The following is a 23,286-nucleotide window of genomic DNA, read 5'->3' as shown; positions in this document are numbered from 1 at the left end:
TAAATAACAGCCAGCACTGGGCCATCTCCTTAGAGCAAAGGACGTACCAGGGGGATCACGTCCAGGAGGAACACGAGGAGGGAGCAGAACTCCGAGACTGTCGGTGGGGGGCCGACGCGTCTCCTGGCAGCGAGACTCTGCTTTGCGGGTCTGTGTGAGTCACAGGAAAGAAAAACAACTCTCTTATAATAATTTCAAGTGTTTCCTATGATTTCCAATAAAGTTGCTTATTCTATTCCAACCATAATGAAAGACAGCTTCTGCAGTTCTAATAATGAAGCTTTGGTGCCAAAAACTATCTAACATATAGACAAGTGTCAATAAGTCTTGAATCTGCTTGTCTCCAAAACAGGTTCACTCTGACTTGAACTTCCTCAGATCAGGTGAGGGTGGTCCATGCCCACGTGCGATTCCCTACCCAGCAGATCTGGAGCTATCAACAGCAACAATTCCAGGCCTCCAGCCCCAAACCAAAGGCATGTTCCCGGGGAAAGAGCCTGGTGACAGAACGCAGGACAGCTGTTCAATGTGCTGTCAGAGCAACCAGAGACAGCTCCCTCCATGTCACCAGGAGCTCATCTCCCCACGAGCTGCTGAGAATGTCTCAGCTCCCACAGAGAAGTGTAACTCCACTGGGCTTATCTTATTCTCAAGCTCAACTCTTCCTTTTCAATAAGTAGGCAACTGGATACGTAAGTTAAAAAGTCAATATACTAGTTCCCAAAACAGTAATTTTGGATTCATCTAGCTATCACAGTACAATTCAACCTGAGTTAATTTTCTTCATTGTAAATTATAGCTTAGTTATCTTGGCATTTATCTTGGTAGGGGACTGAAGAACTGTATCCATTACATCTGGGAGATTCTGCTGCTGGGTGCCTGCTCTAAAGAGACCATGTGTCTGTGTGTAAAGAGACAGGACCAACACGGTCACCGGAGTACTATTTGCAACAATGAAAAGACTGAAACTGGTTTATTCACACACAGGACTACTATACCTAAGATGAATGAACTAGGTGTATATAAATCAAAGGGCTGTGGACCACCCCCCACCCCCCAAAACAACACACTGCAAAAAGTTATAAACAACTTGATAGTATTTATATAAAATTTGAACAGACAAAACAGACTATATCGTTTCTGGATACACGTTATAAAAACACAGATATCACAGGACAGACATGAATTTCAGAACAGTGATGAAAGCTGGGATGAAAGGAGGAAAAAGGGCTGGGAAGGTGGGGAGTTAGCTCTATCTGGGTAGCAACATTTTATTCCTTTAAAAAAAAAAGATGTGGGGCTTCCCTGGTGGCGCAGTGGTTGAGAGTCTGCCTGCTGATGTAGGGGACGTGGGTTCGTGCCCCGGTCTGGGAAGATCCCACATGCCACGGAGTGGCTGGGCCCGTGAGCCATGGCCGCTGAGCCTGTGCGTCCGGAGCCTGTGCTCCACAACGGGAGAGGCCACAACAGTGAGGCCCGCGTACCGCAAAAAGAAAAAAAAAAAAAAAAAAAAAGAAAGAAAAACAATGATCAAGTGTGGTCTATAATTTCAGCAATGGGTGCATGTGTGTTTGACATCATGTCCCATCCTTTCTTACACTGGAATGTTTCATAGTTATTCATTTATTTATTTTTTTAAAGAAAGCACTCCTCGTAAATCTGAAATGGAACTAAGCTGACCAAAATACACCCTAGCCTCAGTATAACACGGCCTTGCTGTCTGCCGTGGATCCGATTACAATTAATTTACTCATCACAGGTTTGAATGCCTGCTGGGGCCGGCCTGGCACCAGACGAGGCAAAGGGCATGGCAGGAGCAGCTGGGACGTCGGGCACGCCTGGTTCTAATCTCAGCTGCTGATGTTCTGCTGTGCAATGTCACGCAAGGTACTTCACATCTCTGAGCTCCGGCTTTCTTATATGATGGATGGGCCTGCTTCTCCTGCGGGTGTCCAGGGGATGGCCCACGGCAAACGTTAATAAGTTATGCTTTGATTACAGTTGCAGGTACTGAAGACATTGTGAGAACACAGAGCATTCCAAAGGACGTGACAAGAACGAAGTTTCACAGCATGACTCACGGGACAAAATGGGGTTTGAGAGATTACATCAGTCCTCCTTCACAGCGAAAATCACACGGGAAAGGACTCCACAGGAAAGTGTGCTGTCCTGAGCACGCCACCGCCAGCCATTTGGAGGTGGCGCAATTCACCAGATTGAAAGTGACGGGAAAGCTGATTATAGTAGCTTAGAACATGAATGCTTTCATCTGAACAGTTCTACACTAATTTCAATAAGAATTTAAGATGACTGATGATTTCAAAAACACTCTTTCTGGGCTTCCCTGGTGGCGCAGTGGTTGAGAGTCTGCCTGCCGATGCAGGGGACACGGGTTCGTGCCCCGGTCCGGGAAGATCCCACATGCCGCGGAGCTGCTGGGCCCGTGAGCCATGGCTGCTGAGCCTGCGCGTCCGGAGCCTGTGCTCCGCAACGGGAGAGGCCATGACAGTGAGAGGCCCGCGTACCTCAAAAAAAAAAAAAAAAAAAAACCCACTTTCCAGTCCCAGGACCACAAAACTAAGCTTCTTGAATAGATTAGGGCTCCAAGGGCACCATGCAAAGAAAGCCGATTAGATTGACCTAACCAGAAAATGCACAGACGAGTTTCTGAAGTTCGACTTTAATAAGGAAGCTTCAGTATCATGTGAACCTTCTCAATGGCACGGTTTTTAGTTCTATTAGGATTTTAAGTGAATTCAACCATGTACTCAGCAGAGACGACCCAGCGTTAGCGAGTTAAGTGTAATCTGACCACAATAAGCAGCTACGAAACCATGACACCCTCAATTCCTTCCCACATGTTCACAAGCCCTGAACTGGAGGCTTACCTAAAACAGTCCTCAAAGCACCTTGTCATGTAATCCCAGAGGAAGTCTGTGCTCAGGGATGTGATGAGCAAATTCACTGTTTTAACAATCTCAGAGGCATTTCTGTTTTCTTTTATTGTACTGTAAAGGAAGAGGGATATTTATAAATATATCTATAAAAAAACCCTGTATTACGGGAATGCCATGTCTGAAAAACGAATTCATTGTACCATTTACAACTTATTTCTAGAGAGACTGACAAACTCGGTCAGAGATAAAAAGTATTACTGTTCTTATATAGGGAATAGAATGCATCGTGCCATCCTAAACAGTATTTATACTGATCCATTCCCTCAGAAGTAAGCTTAAGAGCTATTGTAGGACTTCCCTGGTGGCACAGTGGTTAAGAATCCGCCTGCCAATGCAGGGGACACGGGTTCGAGCCCTGGTCCGGGAAGATCCCACATGTCGCAGAGCAACTAAGCCCGTGCGCCACAACTACTGAGCCTGCGCTCTAGAGCCTGCAAGCCACAACTACTGAGCCCGTGCGCCACAACTACTAAGCCTGCGCTCTAGAGCCCACAAGTCACAACTACTGAAGCCCGTGCACCTAGAGCCCGTGCTCCGCAACAAGAGAAGCCACCGCAATGAGAAGCCCACGCACTGCAACGCAAGAGTAGCCCTTGCTCGTGGCAACTAGAGAAAGCCCGCACGTACCAACGAAGACCCAACACAGCCAAAAACAAATAAGTAAATACATAAATAAAAATAAATTAAAGAAAAAAGAGCTATTGTAAAAAAGAATGTTATATGGAAAACCAGTTTTAGTCCAACCATAGGTAATTACATACGCTATTGGTGGAATAACATAGTACAGCCATTTGGGAGGGAAATTTGGCTAACATTTAAATGCACATCTTCTATGACTCAGGAAATTTATTCTAGGGATTTATCCTACAGAAATCCTTGTAGAGGTACACAAAAATGTAGGCAAAGGGGGACTTCCTTGGTGGTCCAGTGTTAAGACACTGCACTTCCAATGCAGGGGGCATGGGTTCAATCCCTGGTCGGGGAACAAAGACCCATCATGCTGCACAGCTCTGCCAGGAAAAAAAAAAAAAAAAAAGATGTAGGCATAAGGATATCATGACAATGCCATTTTGAGGCAGGAGATAGATGGGCTCCGGGCTAGGCATTTACAACTGGCCTCCTGTTTACATTTCTTGGGGCAGGAAAAAGGTGGGCTTCAGGATGGACACTTACAACTAGCTTCCTGTTTGTATTTCCTGAGACAGGAGATAGATGGGCTCCAGGTTAGGCATTTACATCCAGCCTCCTGTTTGCACTTTGAAAGAGAAATAACAACAGAAACAGAGTAAATAGCCAGGCTTTGTCTCCTGAGGACACTTTAAGATAACAGTCATGGCAGGAACAGAGAGGGGCTAAACCCTGTCTGAGTAAAAGATGGAGAGGTCACATATTTCCCATCCTTGGGGCAAGGGAGACATGGCGTGTGCGCAGAGAGGCTCCTTGGGGGTCAGAAAGGAGGGGGCGCCACCCCACAATAGGTGATGCCAAGGCCCCCGCCATGGGCCTCTGGGCTGGAATCCGTCCTGGAAAAAAGCTGCACACACATATCGGGGAGGGTCCTAGGGCAGGTCAGGTGTGGAAAAAGAAACTTAAATAATCGGGTTCTCTGTGTGCTCTCCCACCTGTCGTGCTGTGCCTCTAATAATAAACTTTGCACCTGCTTTTACAGTTTTTGCCTCCTTGAAACAGTCTTGCTTTCAAACGGAGGCAAGAGCCAGGGAAAACTGGAGTCTAGTCTCTTGCCCTTGCTGGTCTAGCGGCTAGGATTCCTGGTCTTCATCCAGGCTGCCCAGGTTCAATTCCTGGGCAGGGAACTGAGATCTTGCTTCAAGCCACCCCTCACTGCTGCTGCTTCTCCGAGATCAATTTTAAAATATTGAAAAAGTGGAAACCGCCCAAAAGTCAATCAATAAGAGACTGGTCAATCAGTCAGGATTTCTTCAATAAGTGTAACTCCTTACCGAGGACTTAAAGGCAACCACTATCCTCCACAGGAGAAGAGTGTAGAGCCATTCACAACTTGCATCAAAAAAAACAAAACAGGCAACTAAACCGGTACTGTAACTCCACCTTAAAAATAAATGATAGGCACCTGTGTACTTATGCACTGAAAATCTGAAAAGAAATACAAATGTTTTATGTTTTTCTCTGAAGGACAGTGGGATTATGGATAATATCTTTTCCCTTGATGCCTTCAAATATTGGTATACTCTACCATGAACATGTATTACTTTCATATCAGGAAAACTAAATTAGTCTCATTCTGCGAGAAAAAAGCAAACACTAAAGACTCTTGGTATACGTACAATTAATAAATCAGAAAAATCTTCTAATCGATTTAAAATTTTAATACACCCAATGCCGAGTCAGGGAGAAGGAAATTATATTAAGAGTAAAGTAAAAAGGAAAAGGTTGTACTACCTTAGAAAGTACAAAGACGGAACAAAACACAGAGCTGATGGCTAACGACACACTTTAAGTTATCGCCACGTCCGCTGTCTCCCAAACCCCACTCACCCCGCCTCCAGGGCCCTAGAGCGCCTTCATGCCCCTGGGGTGCCCTCGCCTTGCTCCCTGCTACCCGCCCTTCTGACGGGTCTCCTGAAGACTCACACCCACTCGCCCCACTTCCTGACCTGACCTCCCGCCGGCCCTCCCCACTGTCACTCACCACTTGTACACCAGACCCAGTTGCCTTTGTTGAGCAACTTTTCACACTTGATCAGTAAATACGGTTGGTACTTCCCAGTGTGGGGCAGAGACAAGATCAAACTCCTTTTAATCATCACAATATTCAATAGGGAAGAGTCGATTCATATGGATTAAGAGCACAGGTTATTTTAAGGCGTGGCCTGACCCTCTGCATCCCAACTTTCTTGAGCACTTCACAATTTATAGTAAACAGAGAAAAAAAATCATGGCATTCGGGAGGGAGGAAGAGTGAAGTTGGAAGCCCCACCAGTACCTTATCAGTGAATTTCCACTCTGAGTGTAGCTCAGTTTAAGATCAGAGCCGAGAGCATCTCTGCAGTAAGAATAAAAGGCCCGGATGACTTCGAGAAACAAATGCTCAACAACTTGAGGCCCTGCAATTGAAAAGAAAATGTCCAGATAAATAAATTAATAATCAAAATGTTTTTAAAAAAATCCATTGTAAACCAGTGACAAATGTATAAAGCGTATTGAGAGTAACTCTATCTAACACATAGATAATTTATATAGCCTTAAATGTATGGAAACTTTAGTTGTGACAATGACACTGTTAGCTGGAGGAATAACAGCTGTGAAAACAGCCAACATTTTTTTTTTTTTTTTTTTTTTTTTTTTGTGGTACACGGGTCTCTCACTGTTGCGGCCTCTCCCATTGCAGAGCACAGGCTCCAGATGCGCAGGCTCTGGCCATGGCCCACGGGCCCAGCCGCTCCACGGCATATGGGATCCTCCCGGACCGGGGCATGAACCCATATCCCCTGCATCGGCAGGCGGACTCTCAACCACTGCGCCACCAGGGAGGCCCCAGCCAACATTTTTGTAGAGCTTACTGTGTGCTGGCCACTGTTCTAAGCATTCTAAAACTATTAACTTATTTAGTCCTCACAATAGCCACAGAACCAGGTATGCAATCAGGGAGGCCGTCCTGATTACAAGGGGACAAGAGGACTGAGGCCCAGATGCCCCCAGGAGAATTCTCGAAGGAGGTGGGGAGTGGGCTAAATGTTTTAAGTGTGCAGAAACTGCCTGGCCAGAGGTCGTCACTGCACAGAAGCACCAACAGAGTAGGGCAACTTCCTACTCTGAATTCTTTCACTGATGAGCTAGAACGACACCAAAGAAATAACACCAACCCAGAAAAGCCTCAGATGGCACAAAAGAACTGGACCCTGCCAGACAGGCAGTTGGAAGGCGGCTGGACATTTCTGCTCCACAAACATCAACCAGCAGGCCTGATGGGAGGGCGTGACTTCCTACTCATGTGTTCAGAGGAATGAACACAGGATGATTCAGAGAAAACAAAAGCTCCGTCAAACAAGGAATCAGCACATAATCTAACCTCTTACGCTTCCAACGACAAAAGGTCTCTTTTTCATGATAAGTCCCAGGTGTATTTTATCTATAATGTAACACTGCCAAATGCTTTTTACTAGTGAAGGAAAGCTTGTGGTCAAGATTCAAGGGGAAGAAGTGAGGAAGTGGCTAAAGCTTGGTAGCCAAAGCACACATAAGACTGACCTATGACCCTCCTATGCCTTCTAGTCTACATGATCAATCCACTCCTTTGCCCTTCAAGTGTGTCTTTCCTGGGAAAACTAAATTATCAGATAGGACGAATTTGCTGGGATGGGGCAAAAGCCGGCCATTCACCCCCCCTCCAGAAAATATGACCTGGAGCCCAAGCTAGCTCAATGCTTTACTTGGCTCACGTCAAGGCCTTGACATGAAACACCCATCTCCAAGGGCGGAGCTTGGAGGCACAAAAGCTTTGTGCTTTGACTTTGGTCAAGAACAGCCAAAGCTGCACCTGTCCTGGTACCCAAGTTCATTGGTGTTACGTGAGTAACATCTCGGGGATGGGCCATCCGAGTGCCATCAAGGAAGCATCAGAGTCCTGACAAAGAGGGCTCAGGCTCTGGAGTCAAACAGACTTCAGAGTTTGAGTCCCAGTTCCTGGGTGGCCCCTGGCAAATGACTTAGCCTTGCTCAACCTTAGTCTCTCCCTCTGTAGAATGTGTATAGTAAGAAAATCTACCCCAGGGTTGTTGGAGGTACAGAAGTATGCAAGGAGATGGGTATTAATGATGCACAAAATAACTGCTCAAAAAAATGTCACATTATTAACAGCAGTGAAAACACACCAGGACCTCAGTCTCCCTTCCGTCTCCCTTGACCAGAAGCCCTTGTTTCCCTTTGTACACCTAGAGCCTAGCACCTTCCCTGTTGCACAGATGCCCCACGCCCATCTCTGAATGCATAAACAAAGGGTCCCCATCCTGAGGCCAGAGGGAGGAGGAACTTAACGAACACCCTCAGTTCTCGTTCTCTGCAAATGGCGCCCGGACAGTGGGCAAGTCCTGAGCACTCAGATGATGCCATCAGGGATGAATCCCACGGAGAAGGGGGTTTCCTTCCCTGTTACCGTGTTCAAGGGATGAGATGTTGAGATCTTGCAGTGAATGGATACTGGGGCAGTTTCTTTTTTCCGGTACACGGGCCTCTCACTGCTGTGGCCTCTCCCATTGCGGAGCACAGGCTCCGGACGCGCAGGCCCAGCGGCCACGGCTCACGGGCCCAGCCGCTCCGCAGCATGTGGGATCTTCCCAGACCAGGGCACGAACCCGTGTCCCCTGCATCGGCAGGCGGACTCTCAACCACTGCGCCACCAGGGGAGCCCCAGTTTCTTTTTTTTTAAGGAAGGGAGAGAAGGTAGGTCACGTTCCTCAATGGGTGCCCAGAGGACCACCGTATATAAGGGGAGACGCTTTTGGAACCAGAGTCTAGTTCAAACACCTTCATTTGTCAGAGGAAAACAGTGAGGCCCAAACAGCAGAAGGGGCTTGCCCAGGGTCACAAGGCAAGAAGATGGAGAAGCGTCCCCTATTTGCTTGAGAATACAATCACAGCTCAGTTGAAGAAATGATTTGATTGAAGAAACGGTCTCACAAGGTCAGTACTGTACGTGCCCTGCAGGCACGCACGCAGACGAGCACGACAGCTCAAAGGTATTATAATTTCTTCACAAAAACGTTCAAGTAATTGTGCAAAACTTTTAAGTGGTGCCCAGATGATGAAAATTAAAGCACACAGCATGACTAAACTCCTTCAAGATTCTGAACTTCCAAAGATTAAACTGTATTCTAAATAACACGTTGATTGTATCTCACCGGAGTTTTAATGGTGTATGATGGTAAAGGTCATCTAATGTTACCTATTTCTGGCTTGTCAAGCAGACTGGTAAGGATGCGGAAAGGCTTCAGGTACATGTGGTGGCGATCCTCTACGTCAGCATCAGGGAACTTCTGGTGCAGTATCTCAGCCAGACCCTATTTTTTTTTTTAAAGCCACATATTAGGGTATTATATAAAGTACAGTAAGACTTTATTGGTTGTTCTAGTTGTTAAATGCTCTGGGATAGACGTAAAAGCAGTCATGCAGCACGAGGCGACTACAGTCGGCCCTCCATATCGTGGGTTCTGCAGATTGAAAATATTCGGGAAAAAAAATTCCAGAAAGTTCCCAAAAGCAAAACTTGAATTTGTCGTGCACTGGCAACTACTTCTATAGCATTTACATTGTATTCTACAACTATTTACAAAGCATTTACATCGTAAGTAATCTAGAGATGGTATCCTAAGTAATCTAGAGACGGGTTAAGGTATGAGGATGAGTGTAGGTTATGTGCAAATACTAGGCCAAGTTATAAATATGAGGAACTTGAGCATCTCTTGATTTTGGTATCCATGGGGGTGGGGTGGGGTGGGGGGTGCTGGAATCAATCTCCTGCAGATTCCAAGGGACAACCATACATGAGATTTTCCCCACCGTGTACTAAGGAACAGGCTCCCTGTCTACTTCTGAGGTCCCGCAAGGAACTCCACTGAAGAACCATGGTCAGGAATGCCCTAACTGGGATCTACCTTCCAGAAATGCTGCTTTACCTCAACTAAAAGATCCTTGGAGTATTTCTCAAAAAAATACGAGGACTGGTCTTCATAAGAATTTGAGATTTCCGATTCCGGCACAATGGTATTTCCTTTAATATCTGAACCTATAAAAGAACAAGCACCATGAGCTGTAAAGAAATCTATACATTTAAAGTACATCTTATTGTGCAAAGGTCTCAGGCTCTGACATTTTGTTTTTGTTTTTGTTTTTGTTTTGTTTTGTTTTGCAGTACGCGGGCCTCTCACTGTTGTGGCCTCTCCCGTTGCGGAGCACAGGCTCCAGACGCGCAGGCTCAGAGGCCATGGCTCACGGGCCCAGCCGCTCCGTGGCACGTGGGATCCTCCTGGACCGGGGCACAAACCCGTGTCCCCTGCATCGGCAGGTGGACTCTCAACCACTGCGCTACCAGGGAAGCCCCCTATTGGTTTGTTTGTTTGTTTGTTTTGCTCTGACATTTTAAAAAACAGAATTCCTCCAACAGAAAACCAAAATCAGATCCAGCAAAACCGAGACCTATTTTCTTCTGACAGTGGTGGGCCAGGGATCAGACAGGCAGAACTCCATCTCAACGGGCATCAATTTAGTCTACCCCAAGAATTCATCCTGATTGTCTTCGACAAGTATGATTACAAGGATCTAATGGAATGAGTATCATTTTTAAAAACCAGTATTTATTTGTATGGCATTATGTAAAAATCAAGGTATTCTCAACTATATGCCCTCGTTTTGAGCCTTGGTTACGTCTCTAAGGTCCTCAGGGCAAGGAACAGCATCTTTCTAAGCAGAGAGTCTGGACTCCTGGGGTCGCGGCTAAGCAAGTCAGAGCCGGTACTGAACTTGGGTCCAGGGTCCTGTCTACATACAGTGTGCCGAGCCCCACTGGAAGGCAGCCGTGCATTTAACAAAATCATCCTTTTAACAAAAATGCTCAAAGAGCCTGTAAATATCGTTCTGGAAATCCTTCATAAGCTTCTGTGCTATGACTTCTGGAAGTTTTACAACTAGGGGAAGAAAAGGTTAAGAGGACTTTCTGACATTGGTATGAGAAGATCTATGAGGGTTGAAAAAAAAAAAGCTGAGAAGCAGATGATTTTTAGGGCAGGAAAATACTCCGTGTGACACTATAACGGTAGACGCATGTCATCATACCAAACCCGCAGAATGCACAGCACCAAGTGTGAACCCTTGTGTAAACAGCCGACTGTGGGTGATGATAAGGTATCAGTGTAGGTTCCTCTACTGTAATAAACGTGCCACTCCAGTGGGTGATGCCAGTGACAGGGTAGGCTGTGCTTGGCGGGGAGGATGGGGGAGGTGGGAACTCTCTAGACCTTCCTCTTAGTTTTGCTGTGACCCTAAAACTGCACTAAAAAAATAAAGTCTTTCTCAGAGCCTGTGCTCCGCAACGGGAGAGGCCACAACAGTGAGAGGCCCGCGTACCGCAAAAAAAAAAAAAAAAAAAAAAAAAAATAAAGTCTTTCTAAAAAAAAAACTACGGAGTTTTTTCACAATCGCTCTGTAAACCACCTTCTCTTAGGTACACGGACTTGGGAATTTTAGGCCCTGTGATTTCCTGGACTTGTCCCCCTGAAGCCTTCCATCCAACCAACAGTCAACGGCTCTTTTCCTACAGGTCTGCAGTCTGTTCACAAGAACACATGCTCACAGAAACATGAACCAGGGTTCTCATGCTCTTCCAAAGTCATCCAAATATCTGCCCAAACGTGTCAATGCCACAAACGTTCCCATCCAGACAAAACTTTCTTTTACATATATTCCATGTTTCTGGGTTTCTCACACACAGCCTTATCCCATGCAACTCCTTCCTGAATAAGGCTTAGCAACCATCATTGTGTGGTCTTTCAAGCTTCTTAAAACGGAATTCGGTTAACATTTTAAAAATCCCATTACTTCCATTTTTTTTACGTAACAGCTGCAAAATCACCAAAGCTGTGAGGTAGGCAGCAGAACTCAGCTGACCAGGGCCAAGTCAGTCACCGTGTTATCTTTCCACACTTTGTGATTCAGAAATGTATCAACAAGATTGCGACTTTATTCCAAACATCAGCACTCAAAGGTTTCACCTTAGCTCTGACTTTTCAACTCCCGCGAATTACTCAGTACCTAGTAACCACGCGTAAAGCCTTCTGTTCAGAGACATATCTCTTCTCAGGAGGGTCTGGGTGGCGGCCGAGAGGATGCGCACCATGTCGGATCTGAGCAGGGGGATGGCTCTCTCGTTGGAATCCTATGAGGAGGAAAGAGAGAACTATACTGCAAGGAGATGACATAGTAAATCGCCGGCTTTCCGACACGTGACCCCTCCTTACCAGTCTACAAAAGCTTTATCTTAAAGAGGCGGTTCTCAAAAGGGGTGGGTTTTTCACACGCTGCCCAGGGAAAGAGGCTATTCAATTTTTGCTATGGAAACACCACCCTCACAGAAATGACCGAGGACCCTGAATGGCTGAAAGCGAGCGGTCACTGAGTGGCGCCTTCCCCTCCAGGCGAGACGGCTCGGACCTCTCCCGTCTGCCCCACGGCCTCAGGAAAGACCAGCGACTCCCCTCAAAAACACAAACGGCTTACCAGACAGGTATAAAATGGGAAGAAGAACAGGACAATCTCCAGATTATTTCTTTGCACCAGCACGTTTGAGTCCAGCAGGGATGCACATAAGGACTTTACCTACAAAAGACAAAAAGCCACGATCGTTTCATGCCCAAGACACTAGACATCATTTGGAGGCTACTCTTTCTAGTCATAAAAATGAAAATAACTCTTCCTGGGAATCTTGAAACCACCGTGTTATATCGTGTGGAACAGAATAATAAGATCTAAATACGGGAAACTTGGTTGTAGCTCCAGACGCCAGGGGGGCTGTGTGACATCGGGAACACCTTCAGCTGCAGCCCTCACTGTTCCATCTCAGAGATGGAGGGGTTTGGACCAGATCGTCAGATTCTAAGACCTCAAATTCTATAATCCCAGAAACGAATACATTTAGGTTCCAATAGGAACTTTCAGCTACACTAAAACTCCAAAGACAGTCAGTCAAATGGATTCCAAACCAATTAAGTAGACATTTTGGGTGTCTTTTCTGAGCATAGATAGATGTAATACAGCTGCATAATAGATAAGAGCCATATGACAAGTGGTAACAAAAAGCTATGAGATGGGCTTCCCTGGTGGCGCAGTGGTTGAGAGTCCGCTTGCCGATGCAGGGGACGCGGGTTCGTGCCCCGGTCCGGGAGGATCCCACATGCCGCGGAGCGGCTGGGCCCGTGAGCCATGGCCTCTGAGCCTGCGCGTCCGGAGCCTGTGCTCCGCAACAGGAGAGGCCACAACTGTGAGAGGCCCACGTACCGCAAAAAAAAAAAAAAAAAAGCTATTAGAACTGGGAAGAAGAAAGGGAGAGATCTTTCAACTGGGGAGAACAGTGAAGCTTTGGGGGTGAGCTGAGTTTTTTGTAATACAGGCAGGAGATACGCTGAGACGGGGGAGAGGAGGGACAGGCAGTGAGTGCAGGACGAGGGGCTGGCTGGAGCAAAGACAGCATCACAGACGTGCCAGGCCAGGCCAGGCAGCCAGCTCTGGGAGTGTAATGGGCCTGAAGTGGAGAGTGAGGCATCTGGTGAGCTGTTAGAATACTCCTGAGGATGGATTTTACCTGCAGGAAACAGGTATTTTGCAAGCACAGTACAGATCTGAGCAAAGCTATGTTTTAGCAAAGTGAATCTCTTAGCAACCGAAAAAGGACTGGATGGGGAGAAACCGGTTAGAAAATTACATGATGGTCCAGGAACGAGACCTAAGAAGCTGCGGCAGGGCAGTGAAGACGGAGAAAGAAACAAAGTGGTACTGACAGGGCAGGGAAGAAGGGAACGTGACTACTGAGGGTCTCCTCTGCCCTAAGCAGAGGTCCTTTTCATCACCCTTTTCCTCAGAGAGCCCCGTGAGGAAGCTCTATTATTCCCACTTTGCAAAGAGGAACGGACTCAGAGGGGTAAGTTATCGGTGCAACTTTGTCAATGACGGATTCAGTTTTTGAACATTTTAACTTCAAAGCCTTGGGTCCACCACTAGGTGGCGACAGACTGCAGGCCATTCAACAAATGGGAAGTTTGGGGAAAAGAGACAAAGATCTGGGAAGTTCCCATCCTTCAAGGTCATGAGAAGGCAGGTCGCTGCCAGGGAAGAGGGGCCTGGGCACGGACAGCCTAGGTGTGAGGCAGCCAGAGGAGAGGGGGGCGGCGGGGATGACAGCGGGAGCTGGAGCGAGCCTACTGTGCGGGCAGTGGGCGGCGTGACAGGGGCAGGGGAAGAAGACGAGGCTGTGGCTCAACAGCGGACCCCAGCCAGGCTCCGCGGAGCGCCGTCGACGGCCAGCCGTAACGTGGAAGCTGCGGGGCCTCCCGGAGGGCCCTCCTCGCATGAATACACAAACGGGACGCAGGTGTTCGAAGCCAACGCCGCCATCGCGGCTTACGCAGGGACGCTGCCTCCTCGCCTGCCCAACCTCAGAGCGCCTCTGCTTCCCGCTGCTCAGCCCCGCCCCGCCCCTCGCCCCGCCCCTCGCCCCACCCCGTGGCCCTGGTGACACCTGTGCCGGGGAGCCAGCCCGCCACGCCGCTGGGAGCACGGCACCCACCGTGAGCTGGTAGTCGGTCCCCAGCATGTACTTCTGCTCCCTGCCGGGCGAGCCCCGGCTGATGTGGCCCACCACAAAGAGCGAGGCGGGCAGGCGGATGGACGGGCTCGCCAGGACGCTCCCCCAGAGGGCGGCGTAGAAGACCTCCCTGCCGACCACCAGGGACAGCCTCAGGAGCAGCGCGTCCGTCCTGTGGGCGGGAGATCACAGAATGAGGGCGCATCCCGCGGGCTCTCACGGGCGCTGCTCTCTCTCCCTGGCCGGGAAGCACCAGCTTCCTCCTCATTTTGAGATGCTGCCATCTCTCGCCCTTCTGTGTCTGTCCACCTGCTGGCTGTCACTGAAACTGAATTTGCTGAAACAAACATGTCACCGAGGGGTGCGGCTTCTTGGCCAAGAGGCAGCATCTGACCGTTTGTGTCTCCCTGTGGCAGAGATCGGTCTCCGCCTCCGGCCTTGCTGTGGATGCCGTGGTGCTTACATGGTGCTTACAGGTTCCACTGCCCAAAGTGGATGAGCCGATCAGCCACTCTATAAAAGTAGGAGGAGTCATTTTAAAAAAAAAACAAAGGCTAATGTGACTGACTGAAGACCTAAGTAATGATAAAGACACCCCCGACCTGAGCACAGCCAAAAATGTGCCCAGTGACACCGGATTTTAGAAACACTGGGGACAACATTCCCCTGGGCCTCCTGCCGCACGGTACATTCCAGAAGGTCTGGAGCCGAGTTCCCATCACTCTGCCCACAGCACCTCCATACACTGGCTCCCACTCCAGGAAGCCCTCCTGCGGACGACCAGCATTTATTCGCCTCTTTATCTTTATCCAGGTCTCCCATGACACGACGTCAGCGATTTCTCGGCCGTCCTCTAAGAGAAGCAGCAGCATCAGTGGGTGCGGGCTTGTTTTTCCAATGACACTGACCGAGGCCTGGCCCTTCTCCGCTCGGGGTGCACCTGCAGCTGACGGGGCACCTTCCCGCCGGCTGCGAACACAAAGCTTGCAGGCCGGGTGATAGCATCTATCAATACAACAGCGGAGGCAAACTCCCACAAAGGGATTTCACTTGCACAGAAGTGAAACCTCTGTGAATTTCAGCTCTCAGCTATGGTAAGGAAAAGGGATGCAAATGTTGTGAAAATACCTAAGAGTCTTTGAGCAAAAACTCAGCACAGGAGAACAGCTGATGCTGAGGCCACATAGCCACCGTCACCACTAAGTCTGCTCTGCTGGCTGACGCCCCCCAATGCCCAGACAAGCATCTGACACACAGCTGGCATTTGAAAAAACTGTCAGATGAATGCCACTCTTTCCCTTTACTATAAGCCAAACTGTCTTCAGCTTACTTTTTAATAATCACTTCCATGTATATTAAAACATTTCATACAAAAAATGCCTACTAGATGCCAGTAGCACCCTCCCCGCCCCAGGTGTAACAACCAGAAGTGTCCCCAGATATTGCCAAGTGTCTCCTGGGGGACAGAAACCACCCCCGGCTGAGAGCCACTGATTTAAAGGGACATCTCTGGGGAGCCGGGTTTTGCCTGCTTTCCAACCACTGAAAACCTCCGCCTCTCCTCCATCTTCTCAGAACAGGAGTGGAGTATTCTCCCGCCCCCAACACCACTAATCCTGTTTTCTCCGTACAGCAAAACACGGCAAACTATGTGGCTACTTCTCAGGCACTTTAAAAAAGGAATTCTGGCCAGGAGTGATCTGCAGACATCAAAGGGTTATTAGAAAGCCAGGGTGAGTAACGAGTCCTAACACTGGCCAAAATTTCCATTCCCTTATGGTTCACTGACAAGAACAGACCAGGAACTGTCCCCGCCTCCACAAGACCCCTGAGTCACCCGTCCTCACCAGCCCCAAACTGACTCACTCACTCCTTAGCCTTTTCTACCGCCTTGGACATCACGCCGCCCCGCCCCCCCAGACACCCCTTCCTGTCTCTGCAGAGTATTTGCTGGGGTCGGGGGTGTCTGACTCAATTCCTATGCACGTTGGGGAAGAATCATTGCTGAACTCTCTCCAACTGACACGGATACGTGCAGTCACCTGACTGCTGTGCTCTGAGACCGCACAACCCTAGACCAGCCTCCACCTCGGAAGGCCAGTCCCTCCTACCTCTGAGGGCTGCAGTCGCCGGGCTTGGCTTTCTGTCACACCTGCCTCTACTCAGTGGTTCACGCAGCTTCGCTCAGCTCTTGGTTCAACATCAAGAAATCACAATGTTGGGAGAAGACACCCGTGTTAAGCAACTTTAGCGACTGTTCAAATGAACATCTGTTTATCAACTAGGAGAACACATGACAACACCCCAACTCCTGACATGCTCCTGGTGTGATTCACTCTTACAGATTAAAAAAACCAATACACTTTGGGAGCTGATGTGTTCATCTTCAGATGGTGGGAAAAAAGCATTTACATACACACATCTGTTAGGAAAACGTGAATGGATCAGAACTCTAGAAAGAGCCTGCAACTAGGAGTCAAGAAACAGTCTGGTAAAGGTCCTCTTGTGGAACCCATATGACCCTGACTGTTCCCTTATGCACACACCTACCCAGACTCTCAGGGTATGGTGCGAGGTTTAAAACAGCAACGAGACGGACCCTGCCTCCTAGGGAAGTGGATCCTCGTGACTCAGTGCACCGCAGAGGTGGATTCCCCACTGGGAAGTGAATGGCCACCACCCGCTCTGTGTGAAAGCTCCAAACGGTCAAATGCACATCCAATCCCAGCACAGAAGCTTGTGACTTTAATGCACCCTTGGTCACCAGCGACTGTCTCACAAGCCATTCTGATTATCTGGTTTCCTTGAGGGGAGCACTTGAGTGGACTTTGGACTGACTGTGAGATTCCACTGCCTGCACCCTCCAGTCACTGCCGACACAAAATAGGCCAAGGTGGCACGGCTGGGGCCTCTGGCATGGAGAAAATTCGAGCAGTTTCTTGTGTAATCAAATGGAAACTTTTGCAAGCACACAGGTTTCTAAACCTCCCAGTCAGGCTGCACGTGGGCTCTGAAAATGGGTCCTATGAACAGAAGTTAATCACTGCAGCATTACCCAGAATAGTTAATACGCTGGAAGTGAGTTCTTACATTATGATTCTCCAGAAAAACAGGACACTCTGTATACGCAATCTGAATGGATACAGCCTCTCTCCTCTCTCCTGTTCCTAAGTAATGACCAAAACAAACACACACCACCACACGAACTTTTATGCATATAAGTTTGATAAATTTCTCCAAGGTGCTTCTGAAACTTGTCAAAAGCTATTCTGCTGGGCTTCCCTGGTGGCGCAGTGGTTGAGAGTCCGCCTGCCGATGCAGGGGACACGGGTTCGTGCCCCGGTCCGGGAAGATCCCACATGCCGCGGAGCAGCTGGGCCCGTGAGCCATGGCCGCTGAGCCTGCGCGTCTGGAGCCTGTGCTCCGCAACGGGAGAGGCCACAGCAGTGAGAGGGCTGCGTACCTCAAAAAAAAAAAAAAAAAAAAAGCTATTCTGCTTAGCCTCACCCCTTTTTGAGCTTATCCATCAATGAAACGTGGCCTTGCTTTTTCATTTGGAAGCAGCCTCGTATAACAGGAGGGAGGACTTCAGAATGTGACATATGGGGAGTAGAATCCCATCTCTGCTGCCCACTGACTGCGACTCCAGGAAACTTTCTTACCTTCTGACCCTCATGTGGAAGTGAGGTAATTCCCAGGCACACATGGTATTTCGTCAGGCAGAGACCACCACAGAAATGTCAACATCAACCCGCCCTGCTTCATGGGTCTCTGCACTTCTGTCCCCATTTCTTGTTTTAAAATTTTTATTTATTTATTTATTTTTGGCTGCGTTGGGTCTTCGTTGCTACGTACAGGCTTTTCTCTAGTTGTGGCGAGCAGGGGCTACTCTTCATTGTGGTGCACGGGCTTCTCATTGCAGTGGCTTCTCTTGTTGCAGAACACAGCTCTAGGTGCGCGGGCTTCAGTAGTTGTGGCTCGTGGGCTCAGTAGTTGTGGCTCATGGCCTCTAGAGCGCAGGCTCAGTAGTTGTGGCACATGGGCTTAGCTCCTCCACGGCATGTGGGATATTCCCAGACCAGGGTTCGAACCCATGTCCCCTGCATTGGCAGGCAGATTCTTAACCAGTGCGCCACCAGGGAAGTCCCACTGTCCCTGTTTCTTATACAGCAGTGAAATAAAATGCAAACCACATGGGCGGCGCACCTGGATGGGCACAGCCGTCAGCTCTGGGTAAGACCCACCTGTCGTAGATCTCCGAGCCGTCCTCCAGGCCGGGCAGCAGGCCGATGATGAAGGCCTGGAGGCTTGGCAGGAGCAGCTTCTGCAGCGGAAGAAAGTACTTCTCGTACAGGCCAAGCAGCACGGGCCTCACCGACATGGCTGCATGTGCCAGAAGAGGGAACAACCCATAGCTTCGGGACAGAAAAAGGGAGAGGAGGGAAAATGAGACACCTGTTCAGGAGCTCCAAGTGACTGGCCAGCCCAAGGGGGTTTTCAAAAGCGGCCAGCCAGCCAGCCATCGACACTGGTGATAGAGATGCTCGCTTGTCAGGAGACAGTCACAACGAACTGTTGGCCCAGAGCAGGTGATAGGCAGTTTGCACGTTACACTCCGACTTAGAGAAAAGTCAGAGAGGACATTCTCCAGAAGGTGAGCCCTGGTTACCTCTGTGATGGCTTTATGGTGACCTGACACACCCCTCTGTATTTTTTTGTTTATCATTTTCTCATCTTGTGAACTGAAACATGGACTACTTGGGTAATAAAAAAGTAAAACGGTGGGGATGCTATCATACCTGTATAGGAACAAATCCTTGGCCAGCCATTTGGTCCCCACAATTTTAAAGATAATTTCATAGGTTTCTAGGGCTTTTAAGTGCACGCCGCTGGGCAAAGCAGGATGAAGGCACTGAGCTAATCTCTTGCTGATAATGAGCCGTCTCGGCAGCAAGGAATACTTCAGGTTACTCTGGAGAGCCTGGAAAACAAGAGGAAAAGCACATAAGGAAGAAAGCAGTGACACTGACTGTGGACGGGACATGTGCCGAGGCCAGGAAGACACCAGCAGGCCCCAGTGTGGCTGTAAGAGGTGGGACGTGACAGGACAGAGGGACCGCACGGGAGGGCTTGGGGAGGGGGGGCCACGGGCCAGCATCAGGGCCACGGGGCCGGGAAGCCCCCAGCACTGAAGGGAAACGCTGCATCCCTTCAAAGGGACTCTGTCCCTGTCAGGCCACTTTCTGATGGAGCCGTGTGCTTCTGTCTGCGGAAGCCTCTAGTCTACACGTGAGACTAAGCAGAACACAGACCTCCCGGCCCCAAGAAAACCCTCGTTTGTGTGCCATGGAAGCCCTGGATTTCCCCATCATTATCCCAGCCTGGCTGCACAGCCAGGTGGCCCTGAGTGTCTGGGACACACCTGTAGGCCGTGACTCCCGCGTCCTCACCGTTCAGTTCCCCAGGAGGCAGTCAGATCCCTGTTGGCATGGAATGACAGTCCCCCTGAGCTGGGCCTCCTCCAGCAGGACACAGGCCTGGGCTGCGCTAAAGCATCCCTGGGCATTGGCCGCATCTGAGAAACACGGTCGGCGGATTTCTTGCTAACAGGGCAACCCCCTGTCGGGAGTAGGTCAACGCCGTCCTTCATGGCATCGAGTGACCACACACAGAGCACTGGGTGGGTCCTCATGCCTCAATCTTCTATACCGAGTGGCCGTCATTACAGTGAAACAATCCATACAACTCACAAATATTTACTGAAAGCCGACAGGGTAAAGTCCACGCTTCTTAAAAAGCTGCTCAAAGGCCTCTACGGTGCGAGTCCTGCCCCATTCACCTGCTCCATGTATTAATGCTTCAGCTTCAGGCTTCCTAAGAGCACAGGTCCACCTGTGGCTCCTGCCTGCCTCGTGCGGGCTCTGCCTAAATATTTTCCTCATGGGAGACTCAGCTGTGCACCCAACTCGACGAGGCAGAATGGTCCCCAACTCTAAGCGGGGAACACGTTTATTTGTGCTCCACCTGGTTCTAAGTGCGCATGTCACCGACTCGCGTGCTGTGCTAATGGCCACGTGCTTCCGGGCTGAGCTCGGTGGTGAGCTCCTGGGGCCCGCACCCAAGATCTCCTTCATCTGCTGTTCTCAGCCCACTGCACCTGCCTCCTACAAGGCAGGCATCCCGCAAGACGGTCACAGGACGTGTGTCAGAACCGCTGCCCCCGGACCATGTGGTCTTAGGGCCATGACAGCTTTCTTCCTAGGAGTGAAGAAAATGATCCCACTTCTAAAACATACGCTGCTCTCTGTAACTTCTCAGGGACCCAGGCTAGGAGGGGTTTCAGCTCATGGAGGGGTCTCTGTGATCTCAGAGGCCAGGAAAGAAAACCCACTGGGCTTTGAGTTGGCTTCTAAAGCCTGTGCCGGAAGTGACACATTATTCCATTCATCTCACTGGCCAGAGTAAGTCACGGTGCCACATCTATGTTCAAACGGGCAGAGAAATGGGATCCTACATAATAAGGTTATGTAGGCGATAAAGGGAAAAGAAGCAAAATAATATATTCCATCAGAAGCATGTGGTCTAACGGAACTCTCAAATTCAATAAAACTACAACTAAAAAACCAGCTATACCTAGAGGTCGTCAAGAAATACCTTAAACTATTATTTGTAAGAGTCTGAGAGCTTAAAACAAAGGGCGAGCCAACAAAATAATTTTTTTAATGTGCTCGTGTCAAAAAGAAAAATTGAGGAGGTGACCTGGAAACACATGCTGTAACAGCGGGTAAGAACTGAGGTGTCGAGGAAGAGAGGAAACGACTGTGGGAAATGCACAGGAAACAGTGCGTTTTATTGTGGACATTTTCAAACATATAGAAAAGCAGGGAGAACAGCAAAGTACCCACCACCCAGTTTCAAAAAGTATCAGCTGGCCAGTCCTGAAGACACAGCTTTTAGGGAACCATGTCTGTGACTCACTGGCTTACCGATACTGCAGCTGTGGGCTTTCTCCATGATCTCGGAGGAGGAGAACTAAGCTCTGTGCTCACCTGTTATGTTTGTCAGGCAGAGCTCTTGCTTTTGAAGTCACAATCTCACTTTTGCTCAGCATAGTCTAAGGACTTTTGCTAACTGAGGTGCAAAAGATGGGCTGTAGCTCCTAAGGTGGTCATCTGGGATCCAAAAGTGTTTGGCTCACTCGGGCTGTACAGCAGCAGGATCCCATTTCTCTGCCCTTTTGAATGTAGGCGTGGCACCATGACTTACTCTGGCCAGTGAGAGGAGTGGAATGATGTGTCACTTCTGGTACAGGCTTTAGAAGCCAACTCAAAGCCCAGTGGGCTTTCTTTCCTGGCCTCTAAGATCACGGAGACACAGGTTGAACTGGAGCCCCTCCCAGCTTGGGTCCCTGAGGAATTAAGAGAGCAGAAACCACCCACTGACCCACTGAGGCAGAACTCAACAATACTGTAAAAATCACTGAGCTTGGGGACTGTTTGTTACCATGGCATAACCTTTCCTATTCTGACGAATACACTTCTTCCCATATAAATGGAATTACAAGGAACCACAACCATTCATTTCAAATGAACAAGGCGGTTGCTATTTCTTTCTCATTTAAATTTGTTACCCCATTTAATTTAATTAGAAAAAGAAACACAACCAAAAACTGAGGGCATGACCAGGACATGTGGAATGGATTGTTCATTGTATGCTGCCCATGTTAATCCAAGCAACACAGCATATCTGAGTCGGGGAGTCAGTGCCTCTTGAGGGAAAGGTACACTGAAGATGAAGGAAGCTGTCTGATTTGAAAATGCAGAGAAGAACAAAGGATATAACCAGATAATACTTAGAAAAATGAGAAGATGCTCGTCCTTCCTGATTTAAAAGATGCAAATTAAAACTACTACGAGGGACCTCCCTGGTGGCACAGTGGTTAAGAATCCACCTGCTAATGCAGGGGACACAGGTTCGAGCCCTGGTCTAGGAAGATCCCACATGCTGCAGAGCAACTAAGCCCGTGTGCCATAACTACTGAGCCCGTGTGTCACAACTACTGAAGCCCATACGGCTAGAGCCCGTGCTCTGCAACAAGAGAAGCCACCGCAGTGAGAAGCCTGTGCGCCGCAATGAAGAGTAGCCCTTGCTCGCCACAACTAGAGAAAGCCCGCACACAGCAACGAAGACCCAATGCAGCCAAAAATAAATAAAATTAAAATTTTAAAACAAAACAAAGAAACTACTATGAAATGCCACACTTTTCACCCATCAGATTGGTAAGTTAGATCAAAGCACACAGGTTCAGGGGTAGAGCAGAGACACCCAGAGATCATGAACTGGTTTCATCCAACCTACAGTCAGGATTTGGCCGGACAGGATTTGCAAGGCTGCTCCTTGGAGCAGCTATGACATTGATTCCCCTCTGTACCATTCTCATCACGAATAATGGGGCTAAAATACTGCCTGGGTCATAGTGATTTTCTTAACACACTTCCCACAGAGCCTGGCACTTAATATGTGCTTCAACACGAAGGTTAAACAAACAAACAAGACTGAGGCTATTATAATGCCTGGTTTAAGCTTGTGAGCTTGGGGGTCAGAGCCTGGAATTCCAGTTCCATCATCTGTTGGGTAAATCCCTTAACCTTTCTGGGCTGCGGTTTCACAGGGATAATGGTGCTTAACAAAGTTTCAAGCATCATGAGATACCACACTTAAGGAAATTAGCTCAGGGCCTGACAAAAAAGCAAGCAATCAACAAGCATCTCCTCTTATTAATGACAAGCTGACTGTTAAGTACCAGATTTAAAGATGGAGACAAAATGCATTGCATTTTAAAAGAACTGACAGAAATCCAATCATTTACAAATAATATCCTTTACTGTCACAGAAGCAAACAAGGATACTAGTTAGATGTGTTAACAAGAAAGTTTGAGGAATACATTGTATTAGAAAAGAAAAACTCAAACTGTTGTATATTTGGAGATGAAATCAACT

General features: G+C 48.5%; 1 protein-coding gene across 8 annotated transcripts in view; it reads right to left on the bottom strand.

Moving 5' to 3' along the window:
* Nucleotides 1–23,286, bottom strand: part of DOP1B (DOP1 leucine zipper like protein B) — a 109,563-nt gene that overhangs the window by 57,265 nt on the left and 29,012 nt on the right. For all 8 annotated transcript variants that reach the window (XR_014294349.1, XM_082624590.1, XM_082624592.1 and 5 more), the window contains exons 3-12: nucleotides 19,086–19,267; nucleotides 18,531–18,701; nucleotides 14,269–14,458; nucleotides 12,207–12,305; nucleotides 11,742–11,865; nucleotides 9,611–9,720; nucleotides 8,881–8,995; nucleotides 5,923–6,043; nucleotides 2,889–3,008; nucleotides 48–150 (exon numbers count right to left, since the gene is read on the bottom strand). Coding sequence is in view for 7 of the 8 variants with exons in the window: in XM_082624590.1 (XP_082480716.1) it covers nucleotides 48–150; nucleotides 2,889–3,008; nucleotides 5,923–6,043; nucleotides 8,881–8,995; nucleotides 9,611–9,720; nucleotides 11,742–11,865; nucleotides 12,207–12,305; nucleotides 14,269–14,458; nucleotides 18,531–18,701; nucleotides 19,086–19,267 (1,335 nt within the window). In the remaining variant the exon portion in view is untranslated. The remainder of the gene's footprint in view (nucleotides 1–47; nucleotides 151–2,888; nucleotides 3,009–5,922; nucleotides 6,044–8,880; nucleotides 8,996–9,610; nucleotides 9,721–11,741; nucleotides 11,866–12,206; nucleotides 12,306–14,268; nucleotides 14,459–18,530; nucleotides 18,702–19,085; nucleotides 19,268–23,286) is intronic.

This window comes from Mesoplodon mirus (assembly GCF_964341445.2).
Source record: "Mesoplodon mirus genome assembly, chromosome: 6".
NCBI classification, from domain to species: Eukaryota; Metazoa; Chordata; class Mammalia; order Artiodactyla; family Ziphiidae; genus Mesoplodon; species Mesoplodon mirus.
The sequence above is the reverse complement of the archived record's forward strand: the minus strand, read 5'-3'. Positions and strand labels throughout refer to the sequence as shown.